This window comes from Neodiprion fabricii, chromosome 7 (genome assembly GCF_021155785.1).
Source record: "Neodiprion fabricii isolate iyNeoFabr1 chromosome 7, iyNeoFabr1.1, whole genome shotgun sequence".
Taxonomy (NCBI): domain Eukaryota; kingdom Metazoa; phylum Arthropoda; class Insecta; order Hymenoptera; family Diprionidae; genus Neodiprion; species Neodiprion fabricii.
In genome coordinates, this window is record NC_060245.1 from 5,345,599 (window position 1) to 5,367,056 (window position 21,458).

General features: G+C 35.5%; 1 protein-coding gene and 1 pseudogene across 1 annotated transcript; both read right to left on the reverse strand.

Annotated features, from left to right (window-relative positions):
* Positions 1 to 357: 357 nt before the first annotated feature.
* LOC124186297 (kinase suppressor of Ras 2) lies at positions 358 to 10,731 on the reverse strand. The gene is made up of 16 exons (XM_046577860.1): positions 10,412 to 10,731; positions 7,849 to 7,989; positions 7,555 to 7,702; positions 7,163 to 7,423; positions 6,246 to 6,399; positions 5,887 to 6,071; positions 5,212 to 5,475; positions 4,606 to 4,736; positions 3,953 to 4,076; positions 3,643 to 3,854; positions 3,374 to 3,550; positions 2,962 to 3,147; positions 2,693 to 2,826; positions 2,449 to 2,586; positions 1,775 to 1,904; positions 358 to 1,565 (listed from the first exon to the last, which is right to left on the reverse strand). The coding sequence occupies exons 1-16, from the start codon at positions 10,562 to 10,564 to the stop codon at positions 1,413 to 1,415; spliced, it is 2,691 nt and encodes an 896-aa protein (XP_046433816.1). The 5' UTR covers positions 10,565 to 10,731; the 3' UTR covers positions 358 to 1,412.
* Positions 10,732 to 12,549: 1,818 nt separating this feature from the next.
* LOC124186592 overlaps positions 12,550 to 21,458 on the reverse strand; it is a 31,480-nt pseudogene continuing 22,571 nt past the window's right edge.

Sequence of the window (21,458 nt, forward strand, 5' to 3'; positions counted from 1 at the left end):
GATTTCTCAAACAACATCAAATGAATAGATCACAAATGCGAGCCACCCAAAAGCGTTTTTGATATCTTCACATGTTTAAAGCTCACAAGAATACTCTCTTTTACAGATGGTTTAAAATGCTAGTAATCAGGTGATCAAGTTTATTGTATACCGAATACTAATTTTAACAATGTTTTCGACATCTTTGATGCTTATGGAAATAGATTGAGTTATGAATTTAGTTCCGATTATCTGAGCGTAATATATTTGTATATTTCTTGTCCACGTGCCGCAAATCATGATTGTAATGGATCGAATTTTCGTACTTTGGTTCAATAGTGATTCCGAGAAAGATTACTACATTTAAGCGGGATTTTCATAGGTGCTGAAGTGCAGATGAAAAATACACAAGAACATGAAAACCGTGAAATAGAAACTGAGTGAGAAATAAAAAATTAAAACGATTACAGAAGAAGACAAAAGCAGCTCAGTTGAGGACGGTAATAAAGACAATAATTATGTGTCAATTATGTTTTAATGAAAGTCTTTCATTTCATTTACTGTGATTACAATAAATCAAATGATGGAAAAAAATCAAGGATAAAAGTATCTCACTGAGTTGCTAAAAATGATTTTGCCATGGCTATGTAAATGATAAAAGTAGTCGCTGTTTTCATAAATGTAACAATTTACAAGATTGTAATACCACCTACGCAAAAGAATTTAACGTATAATAATAAATGTTAACGTTTAAAAAAATAAATACCTATGTATTGTGATATACCACACTTATATCCACAGGGATCGACTTATGTTTACAATACGACTTACGGTCTGTGCAATGAAGTTATATTTTTGATTTCATTCATTCATTCATTCAACTAGTCAACATTCCATTCAAATCAACGTCTATCCAACTACAAGCCATGTAATCATTTATGTAACATTAATATTATATTCTCGACACTTTCCGTACGGTAGCGATAAATTTTTGTTTGAATGATCCTGGCTTGAGTAAATGACTGTTCATTTTGTACTTTTGTGAATATATGTACCATTTAAGTATCCCATTAATCTTTCTTGATAATGCACACTTGTGTGAAAAAACACTTTGAAACTGAGTGTACTTACTTATCGTAAGTACCAAATTTCACTATTAAAGGAATTCTTTCATAATCCTGTGTATCTTCACTATGTAGGGATATGCTATACATATTTTTTCATTATGACTGATTTTTTTCTTTCATCAAAAGATCATGTTTCGTTATTGCACGTTTTGGTAAATTAAAAATATGGAACGAGTCATACATTCTGTTATTTTTACTTTGCCTCAAGAAAACATGGAAACAAAATGAGATTGATTCAGTAATAAGTGCGTAGAGATTTACATACATTGCCAGAATAAATTTCATGCAAATGATAATTAATTGGATTTAAAATACAGATTCCGCAGAGCGAGAAAGATGAATTGGATGAGAGGGGCTTCGAGCCAATCTTTTACGAGGCAGCTTCTCTAGCGTCATCAGCAATTTTGCAAACTCTGGTCGATTTTCCGAATGATATGACCAACAGAGTATCAAAATGTCCTGAAAAATTACCAAATATGGATAGTAAAATTTGATTTGTAGTTACTTTGAGATTGTCGGTTTTTTTCCTACAAAGTACTGATTAATAAACTCTATTTATGGGTCCGGAATTGGAGGTAAGGCAGACGTATGTAAAAATTACTGTAGGGTTCAGGTCAGGTTCCAGATAATTAGACAATTATCATGATTAGATAAGAATACAATCATACCTTGACATCACGCGATGCTTGAAGATTGGCTAAGGCTTGCTTCATTCCTTTACCAACTTGCCAAATGATGGCCTCAGGAGGTTGTCCTTTAAACGGCCACTCTCCACACAAAAGTTCATACCAGACAGTTCTAGAGAAATTCGATATCTTTTACTGTTGCATAATTATTTCGCAACAACAAGAGTAAATTATGATTTTAGGATGGGTCATTGTCATTAGTAATGAAACATTATAAGTTTTTAACTTGATGACTTTAGTATCATGCGATATAATGACAAAAGAAAAAAAATTAACTCATAACACATGTAAAACTTGATTAACCTGAATAGATATCAGATAATATAAGTAACTTATAGGTTCAGAAAACGTATTCAAAGTACTTTTGGATTGAATCAGGATTTCAAACCGGGTCTTTCAGTGGCCAGGTAAATTCTCTAGTCACTAAACCATTTAGGCTGCAACCAGAGGGGAAGTTCTAGGTGGATACCTAAAGTGTGATGTATAAGGGAAATGAAAAAGGACGTAGGGAAGTTGAGCAATGGAGGATGGAAGGAGATATTTTGCGCATTTCAAACAGATGTACATATCAGTATACTCGAAATTCTATTGCACAGTGCCGCCTGTGACTCAAGTAAGATTTAAGTTTGAAGAGCTGAAGTGAGCGTAGTACGTACCCAAAAGCATACACGTCAGAAGCACATGAAAATGGCAATTCTTCTTGATCTCTGTTCTGTTGCGGTCTTAGTCGTCGGACTACTTCAGGAGCCAAATAACACAACCAACCTGGTGGTATACTTAATCCATTGCCCTTCCTATGACATTAAGTATATGTAAACAGTAATAAAATCACTGAATTTTATAAAATTATCTTAATGTACTTTACTTTGCGTGATTTGTTGCATAAAAGTATTGCCTTACCTATTCCCATAACATAATTTAGTCACACTAAACAGTCCAAAATCTGTTATAACAACTTTGCCATTTTCCAGGAATATATTTTTGCTTTTCAGATCCTTATGAACAATGCCTCTAGCGTGAAGGTATCCCATACCCTGTAACAAGTTTAAATACGTAGTTACTTTTACGCACAAAAAACTTCTTCACTCTTGGTACCGAGCTTACTTGTAAAATTAAATAAATATTCAACAACTTTTTTGTTTATAAGCATGTTATCTAAGATAACTTACCTGTGAAATCTGCTGGGCAATAATAGTTGTTTTATTCATATTAAATTTATCCTTTCGTAGATGAATATGAGTGTATAGAGTCATGCCTTTGCTCATACTAGTCACTATTGCTAAACGTGGAGGCTTCATACAGGCACCCATAAATAGAACTAGGTTTTCATGTCTTGTTTTTCGGAATGTTGCTACCTACAAAATAGAACATCTTAAATGAATAACAACGTTTGATACGAAGGTAAAATGTTAGATTCGTTACAGAAAAAGACGACAACACCCCTCGGTTTTATCTTAAAATTCATCAGAACTTCGCGCACTTTTCCATAGTTACCAAATTCCGAGGCCCCCTTCTGATTTTATAATTTTATTCACAGAGAATAGCCAAACTTTGACCTGTTAATACATTCAGTTTTCTTACCTCTAGCTTGAATGCTTCCAGGGTTTTGTCATCGTCAAGATAATAATCCATATTGAGGACTTTGATTGCTACATCTCCGTGCCAGTTTCCTCTGTAAACTGTACCGAATCTTCCAGTCCCAATAGGTTCTCCAATTTTAAGTTCATCATATGGAATGTCCCATTCTCTCATGGAGAGCTAAAACGACAAAAGATAATGAAAGTTTGCATTTCGGCATCTTGAGAAAACTTTAAATGTGAGCTTCTGTTTCACCTTGAGCTCAAACTTACACTGTTTTGTCGTGGCCAGCGACTATCACCAGGTTCACCGTCAGACACTTGAGAATCTTGAGAATCAACGCGTACAGGTGTTCTCTCCGAGTCAGTGCTGACACTTCCAGATCCAGAAACACTAACGGTTCTCTCACTATCGCTTGATACATTTGTACCTTCTAGACGATGTGTTTCTAGCGTCACATCTTTTTCGTTGTTTAGAGTGACATCTACGATCAGTGAATAGCATAGAATTAATAAATTAACATATTGAAATAAAGTACCGTGGTTTACTGTAGTTTTATGAAAACAAATATCATTCACATACCTGGAAAGTTGAACTGTTGTTTAACAGGTGCTTGTGGAGTTTGACTAGTATTAGCAGGGTGTAATGCTGGACTAGAAGGTGTCGAGCTATTACAGCTCGAAGTGTTTGAACTAGAATCAGCACCCTGAAGCAAAATTTTCATCTTATTTTTCTCTTTGCAACAACATACCAAAATATATACATGTGACTGTTTACATCGTGACTACAGAAAACAGAGTTTCATTCAAATGTTGGGATTGAAATTTCAGGCGATAAAAGTTTGTGACCTTTCCATTGCCAAAATATAAGTTTCGACATTTGCGGTTTGAAGCTTTCATCGCTTTAAACTTCGAGCCTACCCTTTACTGAATATAGTTTGACAGTAAACTTTTACTATAGAACAATAATTATTTGAATCGTACGAAATGCATCCACACCATAATTAGAGAGACAGTATAGTAAGGGAGAACCACAGGTACAAAATTTATCAAATTTTATCCATAAATATTACTCATGTTAGTTGAAATAAAAAACGAAAACAACAGAAAATTTCAGTCACCAATTTTGTCGCCTGTCTGAGGGTTTTCACACATAACTAGCGATGGACCGACTCCTTTGGATATTTTTTACAAGTTAAAAAAAAAAAAAAAACAACAAAGAAACCAATTACATACCTGAAAGGGTATATTCATTGAGGAATGAGGATGCGTACGTTTCCGATTGAAAGTAGCAGATATAATTGCATTATGATGGTTTGTAGATGTTATCCCAGGCCTGGTTAGTATTGGAGAAACATTCGTCATAGCTAAAGATATTGTATTTTTTTTTTAATTGCGAATGAATAAATGCAGTACATTTTATAACTATTATATTAGCAGTTTAATAGTACCTATGCTAAATACGAGTTGATATAGATAATTTAATACCTTTTTCATCAATTTCACGCACCTGATGGCAAATTTTTAATTATACGAATAATTACTTGAGTCACCGTCAAGTTTACATAAATTTTGTTAATTCAACACACATAGTTGAACCAGAAACTAAAGAGTTACAGAAAAAAACGGAGGATCTGTTGATAACGATTGGTTTTGTATAAACGTCTAATTTTTGGTAAAGTAGATTTGAATTCTGATTTATTAATGATTCCCATGATAAAATAGACAAGTTTTCAATACCGTATCTGTTACAATTTCTCAATTCATCATTAGGTAAAAGAATCCATTAAACCTGAAACCTACGAAGAACCTACGCTGATGTAATATTATTCTAATACTTACCATCGGCCTGTATAGTTCGTTTGAATTCATCAAACAGTTTTTGAGGAAGACCGCAAGACGGTGGAACTTTAGACTCACAATCTCTATGGCACTTATATTTGCATTCCTTGCACTTAAGACCTGTGCCAATGAACATTTGTTTATCACAATAATCACAAGTGGTCATCATTTTAAAGGTTTTAGTAAAACGGTGAGCAATAACGTGACCCATGCCACGAGTCACTGTGGGAGTTCGTGGAGACTTTGGCACCTGAAGACTCGTGACTGAAAATAATAAGAGAAAATCTCAAATGGTAGACGGCTTGAAAAATGGGTGAATTCTGGGAATTTATATCTCGACAAACAATCATTCAATTTGATTGAGGTTTGTTTTATCAAAAAGTAAGAACATCGAGCAGTGTTCACATATTGTTTTTATGAGAATCAATTTATGGGAGTTTCATTTGTTAAAAAATTTACACAAACAAACCTCGGTTCACTTAGATATAAACAAAATGCCGATCGAATTTAATTGATTGTCGACGTATCAATTCCCGAAATTTATCCATTTTTAACCGTGTAAGCAATTCCAGGCAATGATGTACAATTTTAAATACAAATAAACTCTTTCACATCGCCTTACTCTACGAATAAATATATTGGTAAATCTGTAATAAAGGTAGAGAATTATCTAACCTGTAGCCTTAAAGCTGTTGTCGTCACTGTTAGCGCTGGAATAGGGTGGCGAGTTTATAGGACTGTCAGTGTTACTGTTACCCAAAAGAATGTCTCCAGTAATGTCTGCGCTACTGCTACGAGGACCTGGCTCAGTAGACAATCTTGCTCTAGTGGTACTGCTACCAACGGTTGGATCTGCACCACTGTTACAACATGGGCATGCAAATTAAGTAAATCCAATTATCAAACAAGTTATAATTATTCTTAGCGTTAACATTACAGGTTATAATTTAAACCGAATGAAATGGAATATTTGTCTCCAAGATCATCAGCAAGTGACTGTAACGCTTTACAGTATATTGAAAATAAAGTACAACCTTGACGCTGTTTCCCCATTTTCTAGACGATTGGCCAACTGTGATTCGTGTGATTTGGATTTAGTTAGCGGAAACACTTCAGGCTGTGTCACAGTACTTTGTAGGCCAGTTTGGTGTCTCTTGCAGGGAGGAGGCGTTGTCGGAACTCTTGCGTCTGGAAGAACGAGAAATTTTCATAATCATGGATCGTTTTACATTGCTTAAGGTAGTGTATATATATATATGAGTAGATGCCTCAAAAGTTGTGTAAATTTCGGGAATTTATACCTCAACAACTGATTACACAATTGGATTAGGATTTGCTTTTTTTGAAAGTAGACAAATCGAGCTGCGTTTATATATATACATATTTTTTTACTACAATGAATCAAGAGGGAATTGTCATCGACAATGACGTTACTTTATTTGGTGATGAGTTTCGTGGTATCTGTGATTCCTCAAAAATGGCTGAACCAATTTACTTGAAATTTGGACGCAGTATTCTGAAATAGTTTCTCTTATTATAATTTTTTTTTTTTACTTCATTCAATAAAATAGCGACCATTTAAAGTTGAATGTCTGTAGTTTTTTTGTTCAAAGTCAAAGAAATTATATTCAATTATAATAGGAAAACTATGATTAAAGAAAAGGAGCGATAGCAGCAAAAGGGATAAATATTCAAAAATACAGTCTTCAAATTAGAAGTAAATTGGTTGCGCTGTTAGTGACATCGTGGGTGTTACCGTCACTAACAAAGCTTCCTATTAATTGATTCTAATACAAAAATGACTGTAACGAAAGTCGATCCACATACTTTTGAATTTAAAAAAAACCTGATCAAACCGAATAATCAGCTGTCGAGATATAAAATACCGAAAATCAGCGATCTACTTGTACGTAGTCCCTCAAAACGATAGAAATCAATTGAAGCAACGTACTGCGGCCCTGTCTGTTCAAAAGTGGCGTAGAGGGGGGTGTTGTCATCGACAGAGAACTTATAGACGATGCTTGGCCCAATGTATCGCTGTTGAGATTATTGTTATTGTGATATGGAATGCTATCTTCAGAGGGTACGGAACAACGCGTAGTACGAGAGCGTGCTGAACGAGGAGATGGCCCCCCTCGTAGATGATGTCTGTCCCAGGAGTCCCAATACAGAGCCATCTCGCTACTTTCCATATCGCCCCGCAAAAGAACGTCTGTAACACAATTGCATTACATTAAATGAAGTGTATAAAATATAATGCTTACTACCAAGGGTCAAGTGATTTTATCACTTATGCATACTGGTGTTAAATTTTGTATACGACACAGGAACTATAAAGCTCACCCATGTAACGGTGCAGATTGTGTAACGCCCTACAGAGCCTACGGAGTTCTTCTTCGTGACGCAAATTGTTCTCGCCCAGCATACTACCCAATTCATGCTCCGACTTTTCTTTCAACGCTTCCAGAGAACTCGCTTTCGAACAAACCATCTGTAATTACATAATTTGTATGTATCCGTGTAATCTTCACAATAGTGGGTCAATTTAGTGTCACTTTAGCATTTATACTAATAATGATCTATAGTACATTTAATAGAATTGAAAGCTGCTGAAAATAGTATCGCAATTAATGATACCTGAATCGATTCTTGAGTTAGGCCAACAACGCGAAGCCATTGTTGCAGAGATGGATATTGCCTCATTTCAACAGGCAATGACTCGACAGCAAGCTTAGCCTTCCTCACAAGTTGTTTGGAATATAATTTTATCAATTTTCCCTGTTGACGAAAAAAATATATCATTAGATTATTCGTTATACTTTTTATTTTTTGTATCTTTAAAATAATCATATTTATTATGCGGCATTAGTCAATGTAATAACACTCTGACAGAATATTTGTGTCTTCTATATTAAATGCGTAGTCATCTTTAAGCTTTTATCTTTCCGAAGAATAGCTGGCTTAAAAGTTTGATATACAAATATTTTAATAATCTAAAAATTATTTCGTATAATGTATATTATTTTACAAAATTATAACGAACACAATCATGAAACTCAATGTTGAGTTCCAAATTCATCGCAACAGCTAAAACCTAAGGAAGAAGTTGAAAGGTGGTAGAATAAACGGATTTAAAAATGCAGAGATAAATAAAACAGTAGACATATATGCAAAATATGCATCTTCAAATTAAAGAAATCAGCTTTTTCTTCTGTATATGTAAATCGTTAGTATAAATAAAAACGAATTTCCTTGTTCCTTTCCACAAGACATGCTTTTGATATTTACTTGGAATTTTTTTTATCAATGTCGACTAGATTACGGACAGAAATGTAAGATACAAGAGGCATCACTTCACTGATTGAATAAGATTGGTGTAAGACTTTTTTATAAATCGTACCTACAATTCAATAGTTTGACCAAGTTCAAATGTGTGGAAATTGAAAATTGATTGGGTAGAAAACTACAGCATGTTGAAATCCCATGTGAAAACACAGTATAATTTGTACAGGTCATAGAGAATTGCAGGAAATTGACAAATTAATGTGGCTGGACTAACAATGCCATGGTAACAACCAAAAAAATTTGGCCGTGATAGTTGAATCATTATCGAAGATTGAAGTATTGTATGAAATTCTTTCGGGAACTTAGAACTTGGCTTTATTAGGCAATGAGACGCATTTTGCATGAAAATCGAGATTCTCAAAGTGTATTTAAAATTTTTTTAAATCTACAACACAGTTGTCATTAATGTTTAACGGTTATTTGACAAATAGACTGATAATAGACTGAAAAAAAAAACACGTGGATATTATTTCTGAAATCCCTCATTTATCCAAAATCATGTTTTTTATACTTGAAGTATGGCAAATTTGAACTTGAACACTGAACTTGAAATATACTGAATAAGCAGTTTTACTTTAGACATAAGAGCAGTTAATTCATTGGAGGCGTTGTTACCAAACAATTTTTATTATACAGATGTATTGTTAACTTGGATAGATTCATGAAATTTTATAAAGTATACCATATATTTTTACACTTAGAACAGTAAAAATCATAGTAATTTCCAGGTTTGTTGAATATTAATTGTAAAATTATGTCATCACACAATGGTAGAATAGAAGAAAATTAAAATGCTCCGAGAAAAGTGCTACGAACGGAGATCTTCTGAGTATAAAAAATCAATTTTTCAGAGTTTAGATGCTGATCCCATTTCGCTGACTTTGTCATTAAAGTTTATGAAGTAAGGAACATGTCATGTTAGCATAATCAATCTTGTTCTAGATATTTTTGAAGTATAACGAGGAAAATTGGTTCCGGCTTATGATTAACACAAAACTTTCTAAGCAACAATGTTTCAATAACAAACATTCTGCTCTTAGATCAACCATCTGAAATCAACTTAAGGACTAAAAAAAACAAAACAAACATAACGCAATTTTTATGAATATTACCATGCTACAATAATTTGATGCTGATTGTGAAATTTTAAGACTGACTTCCTATGAAGTGACACTGAAACTTTTGCAGTGCGCCACTTGATTATTAAACTAACTGGGTCAAGGGAATACAAATCACAAAGAATACATTTTAACCGATACTGTGTTTTAAAAGAAAGAAACGAGTAACTATGCAATAATAGCAGTGTTATCAATTTCTTGTAGAAGGAAAATTGAAGACTGACAAGTCTTTAAAAGATACTTTTCATACGAATGAATCCTCTGCTACTTGGCACAGAATCCTACCCTGTGGATAAGGTACACATTAAGAAATAAAAAGAAATTCTTAACACGACAAGCGGTGATGTTTTTAGAATCATTGAAAGTTGTGAGAATTTTGTTTAACTGAAAACATGGTATCAAACATTAAATTACAACTGTATTTATCGACAGCTCGTTTCCAAGAATTAAATGATAAGCCTTGGCGCATCATGTTCTCGAGAATTATTATACCGGCCTGTATTAGAATTAGTGTGATACGATTGATCAATTTTAAATAATTGGACGGATTTTTTAATTGGAAAATAGGAATATTCGAGGCTTAGAGCAGCAGGAGAAAGGAATGATTGATATATTTTCTATTTCCTGTAACAGGTCAAGCGGATTTGGAGCAAGAAGGAACATGAATAGGCGAGTGATATCGGGAAATTAGCGAAGCAAAAGGCGGCCAATTTCATAAGAAAAAATGCATCATGTACCTCCAGCGTGCGTATTTCTTGTTGTGTTAACTCCGCGCTGGTAGAGCACTGAGTCCGTAAGCCTTCGAGCCGATCGGCCCAGATGTCAATCATGGATTGATCGACATCTAGGGCTCGCCGAATGTCCTGTTCAGCCTCCTCGCTGTCCGCCATGAGAAACGGTGACAGCTTCTTGTCTCGGTCACTAAACAACTTGTTATTTCACCAACATAGTATCCCCGACGCGAGGCTCCTATCGAATTCAATATCACAGGTATCGTAAGTAACCAAACCACTTATCAACATTGACAGCCATCTTGGCAGCCTATCAGTGACGTCAGAGACGCCCGGCAGTCGTACGTATGGAACCCTCCCCGCCCTGAACCCCTTGTCGACGATCAAAGTCCAGTACGTGCGTTCGCAGACTCATCACTTTCTACCTTCATGCGTTGTGGTAGGCCTTTTTTATCAACCGAGTCAATACGGGGGCATTATAGAGATCAGTGATCGAAGTCTATGGGGTGGACCAGCCCCCTAACACTCACCACTGCTCGTATACTGAAAACTTGTACCTGTTTTGTCCCCGTTTTTTAGTTTCTCTACGTGGCGCTAGTAGACTTCTGACACGCTCGCTGCCCTCGCTGAGCGCGCGCAAGCTTGTCAGACAACTACTAGCGCCACTAGTGGTGGAAATTGGCGGCAGAATCGAGGGACATTTTGCGAACAACTTTTAGCAGCGTGTGTCAGGGGGCTGGGGTGGAACACTACCATTCCACGGACAAATTATTCGTCAGGCTTGGACCAAACTGTAGCCAACATAATAGTGATTAGGACTAAAGATATTATAGAACATTTTATACTATCACTACCGCCACACCAATCGACTATCAAACGATTGGATAATCGAAATTGAAAAAAACTCAAGTTGCTCGGTCAACTTTACGTACGAATTGGTAATTCAGTGTTTGTGGCGACCATAGACTCGGCGACCAAAAATGTAGCCAAATAAAATTTTATATTATATACTTTTGTCCCATAGTTGTGGTATCGCTTTGGTTCAAACCTTTTGAATACCGTATGGAGGAGAGTATAAGTAGTCCACCCCCTGCGAGTCTACTGGCTGTTATTTTTCGTCACTAATGATGAACTGATGTATAGAATTTCTTCAAGACACTTTCTAATATTCTGAAAAGGTCACAAGACAAATATTAAGGAAACGCAATGCTCTGCCATGAACAAATTTCATTTCTTAGTTTACTAATGATACCAAAAAATAAGGATCAACTAATTCGGTCGATACAAAAGCGCTATCACATGCCCTTAAAGTCTCAAAAATCCAGGTTCTCTCAGGTTTTTCCTCATAAAACCCGAGTAAAATTGGATCTGATTCATTACACGTTTGTGATGCGATGTGTATTGCATTTCTGTTTAGCGTCATTGAACATGGAATTAATGATATAACCCATTTGGTTAATTTATTAACTATTAATCAATAATTTAGTGTATGAATCAAACCATTCTGTAAACAATTTTTGCTTCCTGCAAGTGTGCTACTACAGTTTTGTCTAGTAGATGCTCATGATATACTATGAACGAGTTCACAGTCATGTTTATTACTTTATAACATAGTTACTAGGTATAAGGTATTATTTTAAGGCCAATTATTCATTCGACGTTTTCCCAATACTTGATAAACACATATAATATAAAAATACACGCTCTTCACCTTTCATCAAAAAACAATATTAAAAGAGAAATTTTTTTTAGACCGGGTTTGTTCGGACCAGGTTTTTTTAGATGGGTTTTTCGGGTGCTCAGTGAATTGAATTGAGTCGAGGAAAATTGGACTCACCCTACAGCCCATAATTAAGTACTGCACATGCGCAATGCTTGCTACGAAACTTAAATCTGCGAACTTGCTGTGATTTTTGGTCTCGTGAACACAGTGCTTTATTAAAGGAAGTCTTGAGCTACAAAATACTCACAACTGAGAGCCAAATTTCGAGTAAGAATAAAAAATTCAAATGTTGGATACCATTCGAGAAAATGAAAAATTAGCCTTTAGAGGTCGGCTCTTTGATGCTAATAATATAACAAACGAAACCATATGTATAATTACCGACGGTTACTGAAACGTTTTAATTAAATAATCGTTGACCTAATGTTAAAGAGATAAATTTTATTTACACAACATAACGAACTGATCACGTCTGTATATGGATATGTATAAAGGCATAAAATTTATTTACAATTATGAAACGTTAAGTTGTAAATGGGGTGTATATATACAGCAGTTCGAATTCACGTAGAACACATTTTGTAAATAAAAGGTATCTTCAAGTGTTTCACAACCAGTCTGGTTTGATGCCAGGACAAATCACTTACCGCCATCGTCTTTGAATGACGGGTTCGTTCTACCAGACTTTTCGTTAAGAACGATATCTCCATTAGGAGGTTCATCTTCATCTTCCGCAATCTCGACGTACTTGTAAAACCAAGCAAGAATACCAAATATTAACATGTCTACAAACATGAGGCCGGCGAATAGGAAAAATTCACTCGCCTGGAAAATAAAACGAAAACGATTGTTATAACGAAAAGGTACTCACACCTAATAAAGCTCAAACTCGATTTGAAAAGGATTCATTAATAATTTTGATCATTCTTGGACATATAGTATAGACTATTACGTAGTACTATTAATGAAATTGGAACGCATGCAAATGTGAAAATTTAAACATGATAAATATCTAAAAGCCTGTTCGCGACATTACAAGATGCATGAAAAAAATATCGAGATCGTGGTATTCAAGTAAAGTATACAGCCATTCTTACCTGGCTATCGAAGAAGGCTACTTCGGCAACGATAACGACGATAAGATTACCAAAGGCGACCGTAAGAAGCCAGCAAGCCTGGAGCAAGGCTTTCATACTGACCGGTGCTTGGGTGAAGGCAAACTCAAGACCAGTGATAGAGAACATAACTTCTCCGACAGTGATCACGATGTACTGTGGCAAAAGCCAGAGCATGTGCATGGAGTTTGGTTCGGTGATCGTAATGGTGTTGGCAGTGGCGGAACTGAGATCGTTCACGTAAGCTGTGACGGTGTAGACACCTCCGAGCTTTAACACTACTGACGATTCTACCAAGGTCTCATCCAAATATATGTCATAGGTACCAGGATCAAGTTCGGTAAGATCAGTCACGTTGAACGGCGATATCACCTCCAAAGACAGGACGGTCTTCGAATTTTCAATAAAGTTTAGATTAGCCGTATCCCCGACCGACGAGTTGAGGTAAACCAAAGCTCGGACAGCCGGATCTCCACTCGTCGTCTTGGACACGCTGTCCACGTAGCTGTTGCTTATTCCATCTTTCGTTACGACCCATGAAGTGGCAGTAGCTTCAGTTGCATAAATGGTTCCTGAAACGTTTCACATGTTCATTAAGTAACCGTATATCAGGTCATTCCATAAGAATATTATGAGGATAATTCATCGCGTGGTGAATTCGCTTGCACTTATGCAATACAGGGTACTCCTTGCTAGTTGAAATTTTGCTCATTGTTCGCGATTGGCCGACTCTTCTCTCTACAACCAATCGTAGACCATGAGAGACAAATGTCGATCGTTAAAATGTACTCGGAGTTGCCGAAATGCAGCCGGATTTCGTTAGAAATCTCCCTTGTATTGCATAAATGCAGACGGGATATCTTTCCGTGAAATTATTCCGCAAAGGTACACGGAGAGAAGAAAAAGAGCGATTTTACTCAAAACTGTAAGAAAAGAAGGACACATCGGGGTTTTTGGTAAAAAAAATACCGATGTCAATTATATTTTTTACTAGAAATTTCGTAGATTTTACTTTGCACACAGTGGTTTTCACTGTTTCTAGAATAAATTCTGCATTTTGCAAAGTATATTTTACCAAATCATATGATGTGTTCCTCTGTTCCTGAAGTTTTTAATAAATCTGCTCTTTCATTCTCTTCGTGTACGAAAGGTGATGTGGCTCTTTTTTACAATGCGTACAAACATTCCCGACTTACCACTCACGGCTCCGTTCAACGTATCTGTCACGCCAAGACTCGAACAACTAGCGAAATTGGCAGTGTAAGCGAGACTAACGTTACCGTTGGCCTCAACGTACTTATTTTCCCAAACCTCCATGTTTTCCAGCACAAAAGAATCATCTCCGACTGTCATTGTGATCGGACAATTCAAGGTGTTGAAGACTCTGACTTGGGCTAGTCCAGACGAAGGAAGCACGGGATACGTTGACTGAAATATATTAAGGAAATCTGAAATTATACGTTCTTGACGTTTGCATGGTTCTAGAAGAGTCCAAAATTATAATTGTACTGTTGAAACTGATTAGGAATAGCACTTTTATAGTGGTTAAAATTTATACCTCAAGCTGCAACTCCACGATGGCAGAAATTATGAATGCAATTCCAGCCAAGAGTCCACCGCTGGTGAGCTTCTGCAGAGGAGTTCGCACCAGACGCAACTTGTTAAGGCAGGGATAAATTGCGGTTTCGAAAATCGGTATCAATATGATGATAAGCAGTGGATTGACCACTTGCATCTGGTCCGGCTTTAGGAGAAAACTGCCGATCTGGCCGTCCATTCGCGTCGCTTGGATCGTCCATCTTGATCCTTGCTGATCAAACAGGGCCCAGAAAAAGGGCAGCGGGAGGAACATTTTTATCACTTGGAACGCTGACCTGATATCCGAGATGAATTTCGGGTCGTATTTGTCATCCGCGTGATCCAGCCAGTATTCTCTTTCTTCACCTTTCTTCGACCTCCATTTATTGCCGATTCCATGCTGCAGTTAATTAATTTTGGAAATTCCAAACAGTCAAAACAAAATAATCACAGTCCTATTCAAAAATACTTCTTTGTTTTTATCAATCATCAACCGTGGTTATATTTTCCACTTTTATAAAAGTATGTCATGTACTCACGCAGATACACTTTCCGACTTCTAATACCACGTTTCCTTGTGGGGATTTTATCTTGTACATTGGCTTACCAAGAATGAAGATCACTGGAATAGAGAAACGAATATTGAAGCATCAATTTTGGTTCATAGTCTATCAAACTTGAAGATTATTTTTTTCAAAATACTGCATAATGTTTTTTTAAGGAAGCTATACTAACATGAACGATGCACGAATAATACAGCAATTATATTGTTGTCCTTGACAATATAAAATCATACGGTTTTTCGTGATTAAAATAAACCTACCAATGGAAAGAATCATAAGAATTGCCGGAACGAAAAACGCTAGGGAGTAGCAGGTGTTTTCACCGAAGCAGGAAACATCTTCGCGAAGAATAGGAGTGAGGAAAGTCGAGATCAGCGATCCGGTATTGATCGAGAAGTAGAACAAGGAGAAAAAGGTGATCAAATATTTCTCCTGTTGCGGCAACAAAAACTGGTCACCACCAAAGGCTGCAACGCATGGCTTGATTCCTCCTGTTCCAATGGCGATCAACAGCAGCCCCAACAGCGCAAATGTTCTGTAAAGAAAACGGAAATACAATTTTTTTCTATTTTCATCATATCTTCCGCGCATCTTGCCTAATATGCTATTTATGTAATATACTACGTATATTATGCATAGTCTCGGCTATTTTACACTTGTAAAAAGGAAAAAAAAAACAACTAAACATGTTCAGGCACTTCACTTACCGATCGGGCAAATTCAAAGGAGGTGCCGCACTCCCCGTAAGTACCAATTGTCCAATGGCATAGATGATGCTCACGTAAAAAATGGTGCGAAATTTGCCGAGAAGAGAATCGGCCAGCATCGCTCCGATAAGTGGGAAAAAGTATGCCAACATACTAAAGACATGGTAGATCACGGTGGATGTGTCATCGCTGTAGTAAAGCTTGTTCCGCAGGTAGAGAACCAGGATCGCTGTAAGGATATAAGAAAACGCAAAAAAATTATCAATCTTGAAGTAAACGAAGAGAAGTTGATCGTTTTTCGTTTATCTCTGACATAATATGCTAGCTGGACTCAAGTCCGATTGATACCATCAATTGATACCATCGTATTAGAAAAGGTAAAAAAAGTTACCAATTGGTTTTCAATACAAGTCACGGTGTTTAATTAAATTTTAAAACATCACTAAGAACTGAAGAGTACGAGATGTTTTTTGTTTATACTATAAAGAAGCACACTTAAACTAATATTTTTCACTTCGTTTCAAAGAGTTATTTCTTTTTATTATACTTACTTCGAATACCATAGTAGGAAAACCTCTCACAGAACTCGTTGAGGATGATGAAAAAAACAGACCTTGGGTATCGTAGTTTCTGAGAAAAGAAAAACACGTAAGATTTTCATTAATTTTTCTCATTTTTGGTATAATCAATATATATATATATATATATATATATATATATATATATATATTTCAACACTTGAGGATGCTGAAATATCCTGTTAATTTTTTTGCCAGTTTTATTTTTAGTCAGACAGCATATAATTTTTTTTTTTTGCACGACATACGATCATATAATCTCGCCGATAATGATATAATCTAACTGTAGTCTCGCCTTCGTTTGTAAAACTGGTTATCGGTTCTGAATATATACATTCGGTAAAGTTGGTTGAAATAATTATGAAGTATTTTTTTTCTTTTTTCCATTATTATAAATCATTACAATTGACCATGAAATGTCAGTGTTTTTGCTTACAGATATATTTTGACATGGATGACATCAACATCCTGTTGTATTTAATTCGTTGTATAAGCTATAATTTTTTGTTCAATTAATAAAAAAAACTATCTTGAATTCAGTTGCGTGCTGATTTTTTAGTGCAAAAACCTGTTTCCTAGGTAGTTTTGGGATTTTTTTTCTCAATTAGACGTGTTTTTGCGTTGAATCGCATTTAGAAGAATACGAGGAAGTTAAAAACAGCACGATCTCAAGTTTCACTGCATCGCGATGTCTCGGTTTTGTCTTTCCTCTTTATTTCACAATTACTGCACATTTTGAAGGCTTTTCAGCATATCTCACTGAAAACTTTCACTGTCATATTGAGCTGCAAACTACGCAGAAGGCCTCGCAGATATATAAGGAACAACGACCCCGCAGCTGCAATTTTTTACGTAACCACATTAGCGATACGGTTTTTTACCGATCAAAACTAGAACGCAACATTCTAGGAATTGCATGTATCGACTCCAGTATAACGTTACCACGTTTCCTTTGTGATATAATCAATATTGAACAATTCTGCTTATCGTATAACTCGTGCTCATTTTTTAAATTCTACGCAAAGATTAACGCGTTGCCGCTCTTTTCGCGACAAAACATCGAATAACGTTTCGGGCCTGTTCGAAGACAAAAACAAAAAAATCACTGGAAGTAAAACTTACTTACTTTTCAATGATAAATAAGAAAATTCAATAAAAAATCGGGGGTTCTTTTTGAAAAATAAAAGTTGGGCCTCGACGGGCCCAAAAACTGGGATGCCCATCCGATGTCCGCCTTCATATACAACAAATTTTGCTCGAAATATTTTTCAATTTAATGCATATTTATTGAAATGGAACGCCCCGTATATACGACAGAAAAAACCTCGGACCCTAAGATAGTTTGATAATTGTAGAGAAAAATTAAAAAAGAATGTAAGTGATATTAAAAAAAAAAGAAAGGAGTTGTTCGGAAAGGCCAATTGTTCCGAAGGAATTGAATCGTTATTTTTGTTAATTTTTTTATCAAAACAATTGACTTTCCGAATTTTCTTCGATTGAACCAAAACTCGTTCCAGTCAACGAAGTTTCCTCGATTTACTGATCTGTCAACGTAATCGATTTTGCATGGTCGTATTTTTCAAAGAATTTGGAACACCGTAGTTGAGGATAATAAGTTCAATACGTATGCTTCAATAATTAAAATCCGTTTCATTCAATAAACATTGTCTAACAACAGCGGATAGAGATCGGCTATTGATGTCAAGGTTGTATCGTTAAAGTTACGACAGAAATCGCGATACAAACTCTATTCGCCACGTCCTGTTGGCCTTCCATTGTTTTCATTTCGGTTACTGACCGTGTGGTGTCGGTTATTCTTTGATTGGACGGAAATTCACGATGCAATGCTTGGTAACATCGTAGAAAAAGGCGAGGGGCTTTTCACTCCGGAGTACGATCGCTTCTTAACTACTCTATTTAACTGATTTTGTCTATCTATCCAAAGACTCGCCGATACTCGCCGGCAACGAGGAAAAAGAATTTACCGACTTGGATCGACGAGTAAAGAATTTTTTTCCCCCGTTTCGAAGAAAGGCCTATTTTGTGATTCGACGGAAAAAGTTAACCTCGAATCACCGATTCATAAGCTAAACTGAATTTCTGCCACAGTGTGAATTTTATTACACCAATCAATCGACAGGTCAATGAACTTGGTGTTATTGTACAGTAAAAGAAAATAAATTGAACGGTGAAAATTTCGACCAACATCAAACTGATGAAAATTAACAAGATTCAAATTAAGGTCATGTAGCAGTCCTACCCTTACCGACCGAGTAAATTCACCCGTTTTGTTCCTATATGCATCGTTGAAATTTGAACTATTCCCGTTCATTTGTTTATTTCGCGTAGGGAGAAAAAGTGTGAGCTTGCTCGGTCGGTAAAAGTAGGAGTATTACATATCCTTAAATTCCGTTTCTGCTCTGTCGTTTTCCTACGGTATAATAATATAAAATCTCTGCCTGTTACAATTTGAAGATTGTAGAATAATCATTGCGAACTGTATGTTTGCACATAAGTATACGTGTATTGATCTAAAATAGCTTACATTCCATTTCTGTAATTAAAATGTAGAATCGTGAATAATTAAAAGCAAGTTCGATCGTGTATAAAAATTGATTCCTTGACTCAAAAAATTTTTTATCTAACTCGCAAGGTTACATTAGCACAATATATACATCGACTTGGTTAAACTATTGCGTAACAGTAGTTGCGTATAACGATAATAATTCACTGAATGTAATAGGTTAATTTTGAAGCGTGTCGCCTGCGCGAGGAGAGAAATTATAATAAAAACTCGAAGAGCTGCAGATTTCGAATATCCATATAAACGCATGATTTGCATATAAATTGCAAAACTCTATTCCGCACGGTAATCCAAATGCAAATGCGTGCAACTTTCACAGTGTGACAATGAGGTCATTTTGCTTCGTTCTTGTCGTTATTGTAAATTTTGATTGTACGTACGTACGTACATACATGCAGGGCAAGTGATACACTGTTAACGCTAAAACAATAGCTCACATGCACGGAAATTACACATACTGCTGGGTAATTACTGTACGCAGCGTTATCAAATATCTATCACGTGGAAGGCTCCATTATGAGTAACAATAATTTGACCGTGAAATGCCAATGAACGTACTTCAATACGTATTGTTAGTAGAATTCCATTGTTGTGGCGTGTTTCCGTGCAAACTCTCAAGACTTATTTAACACTGTCGACCAGACGTGTTGTTTGATTGTTCAATTTTTATAAACGATATATCGTATACACGGCTAATTTTATTCGTAAAATTGCATATTTTACAAATTATTGTAAAACGAGACGTTTTTCCACAAGAACAATAATTTGAAAGTTGATGCACAGATTCATCGTTTTTGTTAATATTTTTATTATTTTTTTTTTTCTCTCATTTACTGAAAACCCAAAGTAAAAATCTTCCGTTTTACGGAGGATCCATCGGAGGAAAAAAAAAGTTTATATTAAAATTGGATAAACTGATTATTGCAAAACACTTTGATTTTTGGCTCGATTATTAGTTGAAATTTGTAATATAAAGTTTTTATAACTGTAAACGCACGTTCTTCTTTCATCAAAATTCACCCAGCTGTCAATTTCGATACATCGTCTTGTTTGAAACTTCTTTCTTTTTTTTTTGTTCGATACTTTTTTCACCATCAAATATTTACAAGCCGGAAAAATTTTATGAAAAATACTCTCAATTCTTACGTACATATAAAAAATAAGTCATTGACGCTATTTGCAATCACTCAGTTTGCAGCTGGAAGAAAGTCGTGCGACTAAAATGTCTCGCTTTCGTATATGACCCAGTTACGGAAGATTCGTGAGAAATAATTATCAACCGTAGTTTCTATCAGCTCGTATTAGGTGTGTACGTACATACCGTTACAGTTTACGTGAGACGTAAATAGCAAAAGAATTTTTTGCCATCTGTTTGTTCAGTTGGTTGTGTTGATTTTTTTTTTTTTTATTTTTTATTTTTTATTCGTATAATAAGTCGTTGATATTAATTTATAGCTGAACCACAGCCGAAGACTTATATGAAAGAAATGGTCCCCAAAACGTAATAAAAAAAGAATGGTAAAATGTTAATAAATTCTTATTACTAATAGCTTCGAAACTGATATGAATATTCATAAACGTCACCTGCAATATTTGCAAGCGTATGTATGAAAAGAACGTTTTCACAATGGTCGACCTTTATTATCTTGAACGTATGCCACGTGCACAGCACGAACAAAGGCAGCGTGTTTTAAAATATTGTTGTACATTGATAGATGTAATTTGAATAGTATTTGCAACGTCGGTTTAACGAAGGAAAAAAAAAAATTTACATCAGTGATTGGGAGAATTGTAATTTTGTTGGTAAAAATTCATTCCAGACAATTCGGAAAAATCGATTCAACCAGTATCGTGACTATCAAAATTGAACAAGAACTACGATCTTGGTATTGAAGAAAAATGTCAGCGTGTAAAGTGATTGAGAATCAAAAATTTTCAATGATACGATTGGACGTTCGATCTTAGTTAGTTTATAAATATGTTAAGAAACTTACATCCGACAATAAAATTTTACTCAAAAAATCTTTATCTGATCGTAATTATTTGAATATTTTGTTACTTTTCTGTTTTATTTCTTACGATACTTTTTTCAACGGACTGTACATAACGTAATATAAGACGTTGAAGCACACGCTAGATAAATTTTATCGTCTAATATATTTCGCTCACGTTTAACACTGCATATGAATGTAAGTCAGAAGTCAC

Bases quoted from the DNA above. Each gene is read 5' to 3' on its own strand.
- LOC124186297 (XM_046577860.1), bottom strand. From the start codon at position 10,564: ATGGCGGACAGCGAGGAGGCTGAACAGGACATTCGGCGAGCCCTAGAT. The intron at 6,072-6,245 runs GTTGTACTTTAT...ATGTTGTAACAG, and splicing joins AATGGGGAAACAGCGTCAAG to TGGTGCAGATCCAACCGTTG. The intron at 2,827-2,961 runs GTAAGTTATCTT...AACTTGTTACAG, and splicing joins TTGCCCAGCAGATTTCACAG to GGTATGGGATACCTTCACGC.